General features: G+C 41.1%; 1 protein-coding gene across 6 annotated transcripts in view; it reads right to left on the minus strand.

The window, feature by feature from the left end:
- Positions 1 to 11,472, minus strand: part of JHY (junctional cadherin complex regulator) — a 72,447-nt gene extending 60,975 nt beyond the window's left edge. For 4 of the 6 annotated variants that reach the window (XM_030918804.1, XM_030918803.1, XM_010356457.2 and 1 more), the window contains exons 1-2: positions 10,821 to 11,472; positions 7,595 to 8,023 (exon numbers count right to left, since the gene is read on the minus strand). In XM_030918804.1, coding sequence (XP_030774664.1) covers positions 7,595 to 7,935 — 341 coding nt within the window. In that variant the 5' untranslated portion in view covers positions 7,936 to 8,023; positions 10,821 to 11,472. Of the gene's footprint in view, positions 1 to 7,594; positions 8,024 to 10,227; positions 10,247 to 10,483 lie in introns of those variants that run through there. The other 2 variants (XM_010356458.2, XM_030918802.1) reach the window with 2 other exon arrangements.
- Positions 11,473 to 15,912: the final 4,440 nt, after the last annotated feature.

A 15,912-nucleotide genomic window follows, 5' to 3' on the forward strand; every position in this document is an offset into this window, starting at 1 on the left:
GTGTTGGGAAAATCATTTATTTTTAATTCCATATATTAAAAAAATTACATTAAAGTTTTCTATATTTTCAAACTTGTCAGGGAGTAGAAATAAATAAAAAGGCAAAGGTTATGAATTAAAGCATCCCTTTAGTAATTTTGTTACAATCTTCTTGATCCTCTTGATAAACTCACAGCGTTGTACATCATTTAAATTTGAATAAATCACACTCTGTGAGGTTTTGAACTCACTATGTATGTACTTATTTTAACACAATAATGCATCCTAGTTTTGAAATAACCTAGAAAGGAACTAGTGGTTCTCTCCGGGGCAACAAGCCTCAGGAGTCACTATGGCGTTAGCATTTCTGGCGGGGACTCAGCCTTTAATAGCCACAATTCATGCCCGTGCACACCCTTTACTTCCCTCTATGACTGCTCATCTGTTACGATGGCACCATGCCTGCTCTGAGGAGCGTGTCGGGGTTTAACTAAAGCATAGTTTGTGACTAAATGAATGAACAGAAAACAGAAATGACTAATACCTAACAAAAAGTCACTCCTCTGATATAACTATTCCCATGTGATCAGAAACAAATAAGTGCTAGTAGCTACTCCCAGAGTACTGCATGGAAACTTCTAGAACATGGCAGGTAGAGTAATGTATTGGAAGAGGCTGGCAAAACAATGGCCTTAAATTGAAAATCTAATAAAAAGCAACAGAAAATAACGTGGATGAATGTTGCTAGAAATCAATGGGAATGAAAGTTGACTGCTGAAAGCTCCTAGAATGTTCTCAATAGTCCTAGCATATTAGACCCAACTTCAGATGCTTCTTTAATCTCCTACCCAGTACGAAAAACATCTCTACACCACCTATGGAGAGACAGTAGTCTAGTCTCAGCCTAAATATTCCCAATGCATTCTACAAAACAGCCTGGGAAATTTGGAGGAAATGAAAATCCTGAGTTTTGGTCTTCCCTAAGTCTTTCTCTACCTGTGGTCTCTTTTGGTTATCCAGTGCCACTCTTCAAGCCCTAGAAGTCATCATTCAATACTTCACCTGACTTTCGTATTATTAATCAGAAACAACACACATGAAAGCATCTGAGATTAACAATTATATACAACAATAAAAATGCAGATTATTGTCTGGGCACGGTGGCTCATGCCTGTAACCCCAGCACTTTGGGTGGCCGAGGTGGGCAGATCACGAGGTCAGGAGATCAAGACCATCCCGGCTAACACGGTGAAATCCTGTCTCTACTAAAAATACAAAAAATTAGCCAGGCATGGTGGCATGCGCCTGTAGCCCCAGTTACTTGGGAGGCTGAGGCAGGAGAATTGCTTGAACCCGGGAGGTGGAGGTTGCAGTGAGCCAAGATCGCCCCATTGCACTTCAGCCTGGGCGACAGTGCAAGACTCCATCTCAAAAAAAAAAAAAAAAAAAAATGCAGATTATTAGGAGTCCCTTTTTTTCACTTTCAGACAATTCTGAATACTCAGTTTAGTAATTCCTCATGTGCCTATCTCCCTCCTATTAATTTCTAATACAAGGTGGTTTCTTAGACAGAATATGGGCCCTTTTGTGGAGGTTATGGTCTGAGGTGATCAGAGAGGAAAGCACTGCAGACCTCACTGCATGAAAACATGTTTCCCAGGACAAGTGCGGAAGAATATGGCTACCATGAACTCCCAGCCCAAAGGAAAATATAATTAATGTCTATCTACTCTAAGGACACAATATCCTCTAAAAATGTTTATTACTTTCCTAAAGTTTATCATTTTACATGCATATTTACTCTGGCCTCAGTTTAATCTGTATTGAAATTGTCATAGTTTTAAGATAGTGAAATAGAATCCTTTATCAGCTCAATCCTTGATTACCTATCTAGATACGTGTAATTAGTGGCTCAGACTTTGGCGTTTGGAGAGAGGTCAATTTAATTTCCGTTTCTACTATCTAGTAACTACATATACCTATACAGCTCTCAGATCCTCAGTTCCTTATCTGCAAAATGGGGATAATAATTTAGCCTATCCAAGAGGCTCTTGTAAGGATAAATGAGATTGTATATATAAAGCAAAGAGTTTTACAAATGGTAGCTAATTATATAAATATTCCTGTTAATAAGACCTTATTAAACACACATATAAAATACTGTATGGCTGCTCTCTGATTTTTTTTTTTAATATACAAGGTTTCAGAAGTCCCCAGGACTGAAGAGGTTGTTTCTAATGCTCTAGGAATTACACAGATCTCTTTCTTCGTGAGTGCTGAGTGTCATAAGGCCAGTTCTGGAGTGGGGTTTAAGGATTATCACGTGAAGATCCCCTCTCCACTCTTCATTTATTCGCTACAGTCAATGCGGCTCCAAATTCCATTAAGTAAAAGGTTTTCTCTCATCCATATACATTGAACTATGGCTTGACTTTGGTCAGATACAAGGGAATAATTGCTTTGAGGAGGTTCTAGTAACATCAAAACACAAGTGTAGGACTCAAGTGATTTGTCAGGCAGCTTTTAAAATTATTGATTATAAAAGCAAGAAGAAAGAAATTTTCCTTGGTTTTAAGGCAAGCTTTGACTGTGTGTGTGTGTGTGTGTGTGTGTGTGTGTGTGTGTGTGTGTGTGTGTGTTTTGAACTACAATTCCCAGAATGCCATCTACTTTATAGAAATAAAAGCCTACTTGAATTTCATATTGAGAGTCTGAGATCAATTTCCTTGTCTCTTTCATGGCTCATAAACTACTCAGATCCAAGCAAGAGTATGCCTAGGAGGGCTTCGAAGACTAACATGAGGCAGGGAAAGGGACCAATAATGAAATGCTCACCTGAATAATATTTTCGAGGCATTATTTGTCTAAATGCTTCCATTCTGTTTTCCTTTTTACTGGAAAACTGGTTATCCTATAATGTTCAGTGTATGAAGCACTATATAGCCAAACAATGACTAGGGCTATAACCTATTCTAACCCAAGGGTTTATAGTTCATCATTAAAAAAGTCCAAGGCAAATCAATCTGGGGAAAATAGCATTATCTGAGGATCTCCGAATCAGAACCAAGAATCTAACCATAATTTTGATTTTTATAAGCATTATTCTTACTTTGAACTATATTAGATGGTATTTAAACTGTACTTTCGTAAGAACAAGGGTTAAACTTAGGTCCCCGAGCACTGGACAAAAGGAAGAAAAACTCAACAACTGGGGAAATGAGGTCACTTAATAGATCCTTACCTTGGTTTCTTCATCTTAAAAACACAGACAAAAATACCTATCCATTGCAAAAGATTTTTCCTTTCCAGTGGCCCCATTTCTATAACTAAAACTACTCCCATTTATTACCTAGGAGACTATAAATCTCTTAGAGCCAGCATAAAAACAGGGTTTGGAGCCGTGGAGTCAGACTGCCTGAGTTTTCTGCTCCACCACTCACTAGATGCAACAAATGGGTATAATATAAACTTTTAAAGCCTCATTTGCAATCTTCAAAATGGGATCATGATAGCATCTACCACAGCTGCAATAAAGATTAAATGAGATAATACATGTAAAGTGTTTAGCACAAATGGGCTCATGATATGCATTCTATAAATGCTAGCTGTTGTTATAGGAACCCTTAATCTTTGGCTTCTCTTATTCCTTCAGTCCTCATATCTAATCTGTCACCCAACCCTATCAATTATTTCATTTATATATATAAAATTTCAGTTAGTTTTGTTTGAAAAAAAAAACAAAAAAACAAACTGGGGCCGGGAGGGGTGGCTCACGCCTGTAATGCTAGCACTTTGGGAGGCTGAAGTACACGGATTGCCTGAGCTCAGGAGTTCGAGGCCAGCCTGGGCAACATGATAAGATGCATTCTCCACTAAAAGTGGAAAAAATTAGCCAGGCATTGTGGCGCACGCTACTCGGGAGGCTGAGGCATGAGAATCGTTTGAACACGGAAGGTGCAGGTTGCAGTGAGCCAAGATCGTGCCACTTCATCCTAGCCTGGGCGACAGAGCAAGACTGTCTCCAAAACAAACAAACAAACAAACTGGGAACATCCCAAAGTCCACCCTTGGGTGACCGAATAAATATATCATGGCACCTCCAGATACTAGAATACTATGTACCATGTCCATATGTACTATGAACATATAAATATAATCATTGCTCAGCTATCTGGGAGGGAGTGGTTCCAGGACTCCCTGCCGATATTAAAATCCAGAGATGGGCAAGTCCCTTTTATAAATTGGAGTAGTATTTGTATATAGCCTATGCACGTCCTCCTATATATTTTAAATTATCTCCAGATTATTTATAATACCTAATACAATGTAAATACTATGTAAATAGTTGTTATACTATATTGTTCTGGAATAAAGCCAAGAAAAAAAGTCTGTGTACATGTTTGGTACAGATTCAACCATCCATTTATTCCCCAAATATTTTTGATCTGTGGTTGGTTGGATCCACAGATGTGAAAGCCATGGATACGGAAGGCCGTAAAGAGACCCAAGATACACATAGGTATTTTGTTAAATGAAAATAACCAGTTGCCAAAGAGGATGTCTAAATCGATCTCATTTGGTTAAAACCATGTAAAAAGATTCTCAGGCTCACAAGTTATCAGAGAAAAGTAATTTAAATCTATAATAGGACAGGATTTTATAACCCATCAGAATGGCAGAAGTTAAAAAGACAGTAATTCTAAGGACTGGTAACTTGTAGGCACTTGTGGGTAAAGTTGAAGATGTCCATCTGCCCATGAACCAGAGTTCCACTCCTGGGGACTTATACCCTAAGGAAACTCTTGCATGCATACCCAAGGAGGCATACGAGGACGGGCACAGGGCATTGTCTGAAATAATGAAAACTGGAAAAAACCTAAATATGCGTCAATATTCAACCAAGACCATGTCTTAGTTCAAAAGCATGATTGTAAAATCCCAAAAACATAATATTGACTGAGCAAAATGGGCATCATACATCTGTATATAGATACATATTTATCTACTAATTATAGATTACCCATGAAATAAATGAATGGAAGATTGGTGAGAAGGATGCACTCTCATGTAAGAGTATATATTGATTATCTCTGAGGGGGAAGAAAGGGGAATGAGTTTGAGAAGGGGTACATGGAAACTTTATCTGTAATATAGTATGAATTTTAAAAATATGTCTGAAACAAATATGGCAGTAAGGGTTCTACTGTATTTTTCTCTGTATTTTTTTATAGGTTAGAATTTTTGCACGATTTAAAAAAAAAAAAACAGCACCAGTAACAAAACAAGGACATCCTCCAAGCACGATAACCTTAGACAAGTTTCTTCATCTCTGTTAGCGTCATTTTCATTATCTGTAAAATAGGAAAAGCAACGCCTTCCCTACAGGATTGTGATGGAGAATTGAGTGAAACTAAGATAGGCTTTTAAAAAGTGATGTTGTTGTTATTGTTGTCATAGCCATCCAACAGTCTCTCTGTCCATTGTGTGTTTAGTCTCTAATTTAAAATGCACCAGCTTGCATAATAATCTTCCTTAAACGCTGCTGCATCTCACTGCCCTCCCCAAGAACCTGTATTCTCTCTGCCTGGCTTTCCCAGCCCAGTCCAATCAAGGGTGTCTGTCTCTCTGAAGCTGTCTGGACGCCTCTTCCGCCTCTAGCACCTGGGTGACAGCTCTTATCACTTTTACTATGACATATCACTAAGACACTTATGAGATTGATTCAACTAGATATCCCCAGTGAAAAAAAGGGAGGGGAAGATGAAAGGAAAGAAGAAAAAGAAAGATAAGAAAGAAAGAAAAGACTCAGGACTGGGCTCTACTTCTGGCTCCCACACGAGCCCTTGCAGTGACTGTATCCTGAGGAAAAGTCATGTGAGTTCTGTAAGACTCAATATCCTCATCTGTGGTAGGATGGTTACACTTCATGACCTGAAAATTTATCTTCCAATACTATAAGCACATTTTTAAGACCCCCTTATAATCAGACTCCTACTCAGTCCATTTTCCCTACACTCAAATCCTCCGCAATCCAGCTGGGCTCCTAACATGCCGCAACATGTCACTCCCATTCTGTTCTATTATCCAGATCTTAGCTTGTTTTCAAGACCCTACCCAAGTTCCAGGCCTTCCAATAAATATATTTCAGCCTGAATTAAAAAAAAAAAACAAAAAAAAAATCAGCCAGGCACAGTGGCTCACACCTGTAATCCCAGCACTTTGGGAGGCCGAGGCAGATGGATCACAAGGTCAAGAGATAGAAACCATCCTGGCCAACATGGTGAAACCCTATCTCTACTAAAAATATAAAAATTAGCTGGGTGTGGTGGCACAAGCCTGTAGTCCCAGCTACTCAGGAGGCTGAGGCAGGAGAATCGCTTGAACCCGGGAGGCAGAGGTTGCAGTGAGCTGAGATCGCGCCACTGCACTCCAGCCTGATGACAGAGCGAGACTCCTCCCCTACCACAAAAAAAAAAAAAAAAAAACTAATACAATATAATTTATAAGGAGTCAGTCACTATTCTAAACAATTTAGATATATTTATTTTAGCCTTATGATAACTGGTTAACTATTATTATTATCCCATTTTTACTGATGAAGAAACTGAGACACAGAAACATTAATTGGACTTGGCCAAGGTTATACAGCTAGTAAGTGGCAGAGCCACTATTGGAACCCAAATGGTCTGCCTCAGACACCATGCACTTCACCACCACACTAAAACCTCCTAATCAATAGCTTTTACCTTCTTCTCTACTCTATCATATCCTCAGTGCCTCGGTTGTAACAGAGTGGTATCACCACATTATTTTATATCCCCTTACTTTTTTTGGTAGCTCATAGCACAAGGTTAAATCCCTTAAATTCTGGTTATTAGATTAAACCTTTATATGATCATACAAGCCCTGGGAGGTAGACCTCTACTAGCTCTGAATGGGCCAAGTAAGATTCTATCCCCAATTATCTGTACTTTACTGACATTCATAGCAATCCTGTGAGATAGGCAAGTCAGGTTGTTTGACAGATGAGAAAAAGTGAGCCAAAAAAAGAATTAATTGGGTCAGGCATGGTGGTTCATGCCTGTAATCCTAGCACTTTGGGAGGCTGAAGTGGAAGGACTGCTTGAGGCTAGGAGTTCAAGACCAATCTGGCCAACATAGTGAGATCCCATCTCTATTATAAATATTTAATACTATATAAAATTTTTTAAAAAAACAAAAAAACAGTTAAGTGATTTATTCCAGATTATACACTAAACAGTAATGCCTGGACCAAATTGAGTCCACCTGACTCCACATCCTTTTCTATACCAGGCTTTCTGGAATTTCTCCCGGGTGAGGTCCTAGTGTGGAGACACTTGGAATATGGACAGAAAATAAATGGTATGAGAAATGCAAATGCCCTGATTAATACCCATTGCACTTTTTAATTTAAAAATATCTGGATATGGAAAAAAGATGGTGCCCAGCTATCCTTGGTTGCTTGGAGACCCATCTCACACACATGGCGCTCATTAGGGCAGTGTGCCCTTACTCTCATTTGGAATGACACCAGTAATTATTTAATAGTACATTTTTAGAGCCCATTATTATCTTATACAAGCCAATTCCTTACCTGTTATTGGCACCCTGGTCCCAGGTATGGTGGTTTTGCTCACGAGCCATCTGAGCTGCTTTTCCACTTGCTTCCTCTTCTGTCTCATGCAGGCTTCCCCGTCGAGGGCTTTCCTCGTCTAAGCTGTCGCGCTCCATATCGATGTCCTGGATTCGATCATCAAACTCAGAATGGGACATAATCTCTTGAGTGAGGCTTTCTGAATCAGATTCCAAGGAGTCTTTTGAAATCCGATGTAAGTCTTCTTTCTTCAAAGGTGGGTGTGTGGACTGGACATTTAAGTTGGTATGACGGACCGGAGACTGAATAGAGAGCTTGGGAATTAGTTTACTTTTACTCATCTTGAAAAATGCAAAAAATTAACAGGGGATACTCTTGTTGATAGGAGCAGCTGGCTGATATTTAAAGTTGGGTTCACAAAGGCGTTACCTGAAAAAAATTATATTTATGTTACTCTGCAACTACTGAAATCTCAGTAATGTCAATCAAATATTTAAATGAGTAAGAAAACCTTGTTCTATTATCTGCAGGCTTTTGCATGCACCCTTTTGTGTGTATAAGAAAGGTCTATTAGAAGACAATTGTTTTTCTCTCTACAGAAACACATCTGATGTAGCGCTCATAAGCAGCCTGGGTAATCGAATGCAGTTTTATTGATGAAATAAATGGCTGCTTGGAAGTGGATTCTATTTCTAACTTCCAATAAAGTTAGAAAAGGCTTGTTACAGACAAACCTTGACTAAGACAAATGGTTAATTATGGACAGTACTTGGATAGCCTTATTTCAAATGCCCAGGGCAACAATATAAATATGGTCCATAGTTATTCATGGATAGAGTAAACCAGGTTCAGGGGCTATCTTTTGGAAAGTAAAGTAAGAAGAAGAGTGTGGTTTTCCATAATTGGAACTGTAAATAGGGAAGTTGTTTTGTTCCTAGACTTATCTGGGCTGGCAACATCATTTGGAAAAGACTTTCTGATAGCCAGGTTGTGACTAGATAGGAACATATAATTTAGGTGGACATAAATGGAGATCAACCTCATCCAGTATTTTTTAAAACCCATAATAATGATTAAAATTGTTCAACAATCATGCCTGTAATAACAGCACTTTGGGAGGCTGAGGTGGGCAGATCGTTTAAGTCCAGGAGTTCAAGACCAGCTCGGGCAACATGGTAAAGCCCCGTCTCCACAAAAAAAAAAAAAAAAAAAAAAATACAAAAAATTAGTGGGCATGGTGGGATGGGCCTGTAGTCACAACTACTCAGGAGACTGTGGTGGGAGGGTCACTTGAGCCAGGCAGGCAGAGGCTGCAGCGAGCCAAGACTGTACCACTGCACTCCAGCCTGGGTAACAGAGGGAGACCCTATCAGAAAAAAATAAATAAAACTGTTCAACAAAAGATTTAGTGGCCTTGTGAATTCTGCCACTGAGCGATTCAAAGTAGAGCCTGGAGGTCTACATTACGGAATGGGATGCTATCCTGGGGAAAGTTGAGTGGGTGGGAGATTGGCCTGAATTACAGCTAGGAGTTAGCTGGAGTCCCTTCCAACTCACTTATGAGTATTTCAAGTGAATCTTCACTGTCTCTAAGGGACATTATAAAGACCCATGGAAAGAGTGTTTAGAGTTCATATAGGACCGAACGGACATGATGTTTTTGGATTGTGCTTCCTTTCATCTCTACCTAGCATTTCTATTTTGGTCTATTTTCTATCGCACTGCCTTTATACTCTTTTTTTTTTTTTTTTTTTTTGTGAGTCAGGTAACAGAAACCTTTACCAATAGAAATTACTGTAAAATTCGTCTTAATGGCTTGCTCTTGTTCTTTTGGCAAATCCTAACTTTAATTAAATGACACAACCTTATTACTATTCCTAGGATTGCTTCTAATGTTGACCTTGTTGCTAATGTTTCCAAGGAACATCATCAAATCCTTGGAGGAAGGCACCTTAACAAACAACAGGCAAAAGGGAACATTCATATGTAAATACATATGCAGTGAGTTTTCTATTGAACTTGAAGTCCGCCCTGTTGGTAGACTAACGACATATTATTCTCTCCTTTTACAGACTGGTTTGTTGTATTATTTTGTCTCTTATTTTTAAAACACATACTGCATTCTGCCTTATTATTTTAATTGTTGCTTTTTTAGGATGTGCCAAGAAAGCAGCAAATCTATCAAATACTAACACATTTTAACTAAAAGAGTTTCACATCAGTTTTACTGGAAGAGCTAAGGTCACTGAATTCGAGATCCTGACAGGCAAGCTTAGGCGCTATAGTGCAACTTAGAATTACTCTTAAAATAATTCAGTCCCTTGAACTTCGCTTCTTAAGTGAAACACGCTAAGCTTTCTTGGAATTAATAAATAATAAAACAGTAACCACAGAAGATAATTTTGTTGATGTTAGCACATTCCTGAAGTTTGCTAAAGTATGCGAAGAGCAAAGCCAAATGCCACAAAAGCTGGGTTTTATGTGGAGGCCTGATCTTAACGGAAACATGGGGTTGAAGAAGGAACAGCTGACAGCTTGAGTAAGTTAGAAAGTGGGCGTTTCAATTTAATGAATGTGGCTCCTTCCTCCCGTCCAGTGAAAAAAAAAAAGGTTGTGCCGCTGAAATTTCTTACCAAGAGAGGTGACCAGTCTCCTGAATAAACAAGACAGGGATAGATCCCATGGCACCTAGGGACTAAGAAGCGGCCAGCTCCCCAGGGATCCCTGCAGTGGGTCTAGTCCACTAGCATGGGACAAACCAACTTTCTCCTGGAGGGGAAAAGGAACCCTGCTTGGGCTCACCAAGATGAATCGTAAAGAAAAAGGAACGAACCCTGCTTTGAAACAGGCCGGAAGCTGCCCAGTAGAGGCGTTCCGTTTGTTTTTTACCTTTGCTTGTTCCTGAGGAACAAGACCCGTCACAAGGGGCGTTTGGAGGTCCAGGAAGTGACGAGTCGGCGGGCCTGGTGCCCGGGACCGGTCCTAATTGACCCGGAACAGGGCTGCTCTGGGTGCCCGGGCGCCGAAGCCTCGGATCACGGCCCCCCAGCCCCTTGGTGCGGCCTCGCCCCCTTGTCGCTCCCCACTCCGTCCCGAAGGCTCCGGCGCAGGCTCCTCCCCAGCTTGCTCGGGTGGTTTCCTGCAGTCCCTATCCCCAGTCAGCCCTTCCCGTTTCCCTCCCCGGGCGCGCCGCCCACCCCGGATCCGGGGCGCCACCGCCCGTCACCTGCCCGGCGCTCGTCCGCGGCCAAGACCCGGGCGGCCCGGCGTCCTCCCGCGCCGCCGCCGCCGCCGCCGCCCGGGCTCCCGCCCGCCCCGGCGCTGCCCTGGAGACCGCAGACAACACAGACGCCGGCCTCTACTTGGGCGGAGCAGGACCCGACCTAGGATCCCGCGTCCCGAACCGCACCCCTGGCCCTGGCACGGAGGCTGCAAACGGCCGTAATAACGACATCGGGGCAGAGCTGGAGGAGCCCTAGCGCCCCGGGAGAGGCTGCCTCGCCGCCCGGACTTCCAGCGGCGGGGGGCAGAGGCCGCCCGGGGGAGGAGATCTTTGCCACAAGTAAACCTACTAGGATACGCGAGGAACTACTACAAATCAGGAAGAAAAGGAACCCAATTAAAGAATGGTTAAATGGAAAGGTATTTCACAAACACACGAGAAATCTAAATGGCCGATACATATCTGTTTATTGAAATGGTGCTTTAATTCATTAATAATCAGAAGATGGCCAGTTAAAACCACAGCGGATAATACCACACTCACCGTAAGTTGAGTCGAAAAGTCCAAAGCTGAAACGTCTGGCAGCGTCAGGTGCTAGGGAGGATGTAGTGTAAAGAAGCCTCACCTGCGGGCGAACGTGAGAACCGATGCAACCAACCATTTTGGAAAATGGTTTGACATTAGCCAGGATATGTATACCTTGGGATCCAGCAATTTCACTTTTAGGTATTTACCCTAAGAAGTGAGTGCTCCTGTGCATGCAAACTGGAAATAACTGAACTATCCATCAACAATAGAATGGTTAATTAGATTATGGTATTCCCTATACTGGCCTACTACGCAGCAGTGTAAATGAATGAAATACAACTACATGTAACAATATGGAGGCATACTAAAAACACAATTTTGAACAACAAAAACCCAGAAAAAATACATACTGTATGATTTTTGTATATAAATTAAAGACAGTCTAAATTACATTCTACAATGATTATGGCTCCATACTTAGTGGAGGAAACTATGAAAAAAAGCAAAAAAGCAATTGTTTGGGAATCACTACCCACTTAGTGATTTCCATAAAGTTTGGAGGATTGTGGTCGGTTCTGGCAGGTAGGGAGAAGAATGTTTTTGAGATTGTATTTCCTGACCTTAATGGTGGCTATATAGATGTTCATCTTGTAAAAATTCCTTAAGCTGTACATTTATGTATGGGTAGAATATTTCACTATCAAAAAAGGTTTCAAAAAAACATAAAGAAAGGAAGCATTAGGAATTATCTTCACATTAAAACAACAAGTAGATTTGAATAACTATCTTCAAAGATTGGTTTGAGGCCAGGTGCGGTGGTTCACCCTGTAATCCCAGCATTTTGGGAAACCGAGTCGGAGGATTGCTTGAGCCCGAGAGTTCAAGACCAGCCTGGGAACATGGCAAAACCCTGTCTCTACAAAAAATGTTAAAAATTAGTTGAGCGTGGTGGTGCGCACCTGTAGTCGCAGCTACCTGGAAGGCTGAGGTGGGAGGATCACCTGAGCCCAGGAGGTTGAGGGTGATGTCAGCCAATATCGTGCCATTGCACTCCAGCCTGGGTGAGAGTGAGACCTTGTCTCAAAAAAAAAAAAAAAAAAAAAAAAAAAAAGAGAATGCTTCGACCAGGCACAGTGGCTCATGCCTGTAATCCCAGCACTTTGGGAGGCCGAGGCGGGTGGATCACCTGAGGTTGGGAGTTCGAGACCGGCCTGGGTCAACATGGCGAAACCCTGTCTCTACTAAAAATACAAAAATTAGCTGGGCATGGTGGCGTGCGCCTGTAGTCCCAGCTATATGGGAGGCTGATACAGAAGAATTGCTTGAACCGGGGAGGCAGAGGTTGCAGTGAGCCAGGATGTGCCACTGCACTCCAGCCTGGGTGACAGAGTGAGACTCCGTTTCAAAAATAAAAATAAAAATAAAAAAAGAATGCTTCAATACCAGTTGCCTCATTAATGATAGGAAACATAGGAAATTGGAAAATGTCCTTACTACCCAGCTTTCGCACTTTTTATTCTGTTTTTTATTTGAGTTCGTTTTTTTTGTTTTTTTTTTTTTTGTTGTTGTTGTTTTTTAACTTTTTTGGCAACAGGCACCTTGTCTTATGAGTGCACAGTAGGACCTCAATGTCTGCAGAAGAAATAAAACAAGGTAGCTGAAACCGTTAGTGTTAGTCTGCCCAGTATATTATACAAGGTATAATTATAGCAACTGCAAACATGAAAGCAAATTTCAAGCAAAGGGATTTAGTCCTAATAGTGGCTTCCAGAATATGTTATAGAATCAATGCTGAGTCATTCACACTTGTCCACTTTGGATGCTGTGGTTCTTTAGACTCTTCCAATGTTTTCTGCACTATCCAGAAGAGATTTTAACTGGCTTTTCTGAAAATCAGTGGTGCCTACGTGATTGAGGAGTCTGTCAATCCAGCAGCTACTTGCAGAGTCACACATAGAGCGTGGGACACTCTGGGCTTGATCTTCCTCCTTCTCCCCTTGTAATGGCTGTCCTGAGCATTTGGAGTGACTAAAGGATGGAATAATCAACACGAGTAGTAGTCAGGGTCAGTAAGGAGACAGAAACCATGCCAGTTACTATAATGGAAATAATTAATATGAAGATTTATTAACTGAAAAGTTGAAAAGGGAACACGTGTCATAGGGGTAGTAAGTGTGGGAAGCAGCTTCCACCTCTGTGGCTGGGGGATCACAGGAAAGAATTATTTACACTTAGAAGGATTAACACTGAAATTATTAACACTCAGAGCCGGGACCCAGGCCTCTCAGGAGGGTGCAATCCCAAGCTAGTAGGTGCTGGCGTCTTTGAAAAGGAATCAAGAAGCTGGTTCTGAGAGTGCTGGGAAAACTGGAATCAACTACTGCTACTGAAACCAACTGAGCTGCTGGAGTGAAGAGACGTTGTCAAGGTGACCTTGAGAGGAAAAGGAAGGAGCAGTCCCTTTCCAGTCTCCAGGCTTGGGGTTTCCCTCTACTGTCCCCTCCTGGCAGAGTCCCACAAGGAGCTGGCTGGCAAAGAAAAATGAGGCTTGTAGGTGTTGCCCCAGCATTATGATCACAGTATATGAGAGTGAAGCTGAGAGACAATGTTTTAACAAGCGGCACAGTAATGCTCTGCTTTTCAGAATTCTTAAGGATTATAGAGTGCATACAAACAAAATAAAACCATAAAATGCATTGTTTTCATCTGCTGTTACGGTAATAACGTTGATAATTTACATATGAATAGCACTTCACAGGGTCTGCAAAGTGCTTTTGCATATATTATCTTCTAGAATTCAGCTGTCAACGTGACCCCAAACTAACCAAAATACACAGAATAGGAAAAGCAAGTCAAAAAACACTTAAATACATAGGTTAATAATACAGAACTGAGTTTACTCCTTTTCCACCCCATGCCACCCATTCATGCAACTCCCTTCTTTCTGTTTCCCTCTCCTACACATCACTCGTGCTCTGTTCGTGAAATCCTTCCTCTACTCCATTTCCCTTTTTGGTCTTACACCTCCTGAGTTCACCAGACCTATGCCTAGCTCAGCAACATCTCCTCCAGCAGGAATTTTGGGACAGTTCCCCACATTGTCTGATGCTTCTTGGACTAGGGTGCTCCTCAACCTGGAGCAGTTTTATCCTTCAGGGACAGTTGACAATATCTGGAGACATTTTTTATTGTTATGACTTAAGGGAGTACTACTGGCGTCTAATGAACAGAGGCCAGGGATGCTACTAAACATCCTAAAATGCACAGGATGGTCCCCCCACCCCCCTGCCAAAATTATGTGATCCAAAATGTTAATAATGCTGAGGTTGACAAACTCTGTGCTAGGCTAGTGGCCCTTGGTCTGTGGTCTCAAAGCACCCAACTGCATGCCTCTAGCTTTATACATATGCTTGTACAACATTGCATTGGAATTACATGTTCATATTTATGTCATCTCCTTATTAAACTATAAGCTCCCAGAGAATCAGAGAACAAGGACAAACGTAGTGAATGGCACCTAATAAATGCTCAGTAAATGTTGAAAAAAACCCCACAATATCCTTAGACTTTGGCACCTGATTGGGGAGTAGATAAGTAGTCAGTCCCTTTAATAGAACTGGTAAGAGTGGCCAGTCAAACCTTGTAACAAGGATATACTCATATTTGGCATATAACAAGGATGATCAGATACTTTATTAAAATACTGGATAGCCAGGTGTGGTGGCACATGTCTGTAGGCCCAGCTACTCAGAAGGCTGAGACAGGAGGATCATTTGAACCCGAGTTCAAGGCTGTAGTGAGCTATGATTGTACCACTGCACTGCGGTGTGGGCAACAGAGTGAGACTCTGCCACTAAAAAAAAAAGAAGAAGAAAAGAAAAGAAAAAAAGAAAAAAAAAAGCCAACTAGGATACATTCAAGATTTTTTAAAAGGATGCTATTCATTAATTACACTGAGACAATAGGTACACACTGAAATTGTTCTGGGTAGCCAGGGAGTGTAGTCATTCTACATATAACTGTAATAAGTTTAATTGTCTGGTTTCTTCGCATGTAGAATGAATCAGGAGCAGCAAACGGGTCGAGGAAGGCACTCTCATGGCAGAAAGAAGGGACAGTATCAGCAAGAGAAGTCACAGATATATCACAAAAACAAGAGACGTTCAAACAAACAAAGCAACCTGGGTTCATTTGGTGTAAGGAACAGCCTTATCCCTGAATATCCGGTGTGAGAATCACAGTATTATGGCAAGATTTATTTTCATAATGATTAACTTTTGGAAACTTTAATAAATATTGACTCGAAAGATAAAAGTCATGTAGCCTATTTTACAAAGACTTTCATCCAAAATATTGAAACATTTAACATGTCAAGAGATAAACCTCAGTTATCCAAAAGAAAAGAATTTACTTAGAATGAGTCAGCCCTGAGAATTTTAGAGGACCGAAATGGTAATAAATATATGTTTAAACAGAAAATGAAACTCAACAGACAGAAATATGAGTAACTTTGACACCCTTCTAGAAGAACGAGCCACGTGCTGGCAAAGCCCAGAGGAAGAGAATT

The sequence above is a fragment of the Rhinopithecus roxellana genome, chromosome 15 (assembly GCF_007565055.1).
Source record: "Rhinopithecus roxellana isolate Shanxi Qingling chromosome 15, ASM756505v1, whole genome shotgun sequence".
NCBI lineage: Eukaryota > Metazoa > Chordata > Mammalia > Primates > Cercopithecidae > Rhinopithecus > Rhinopithecus roxellana.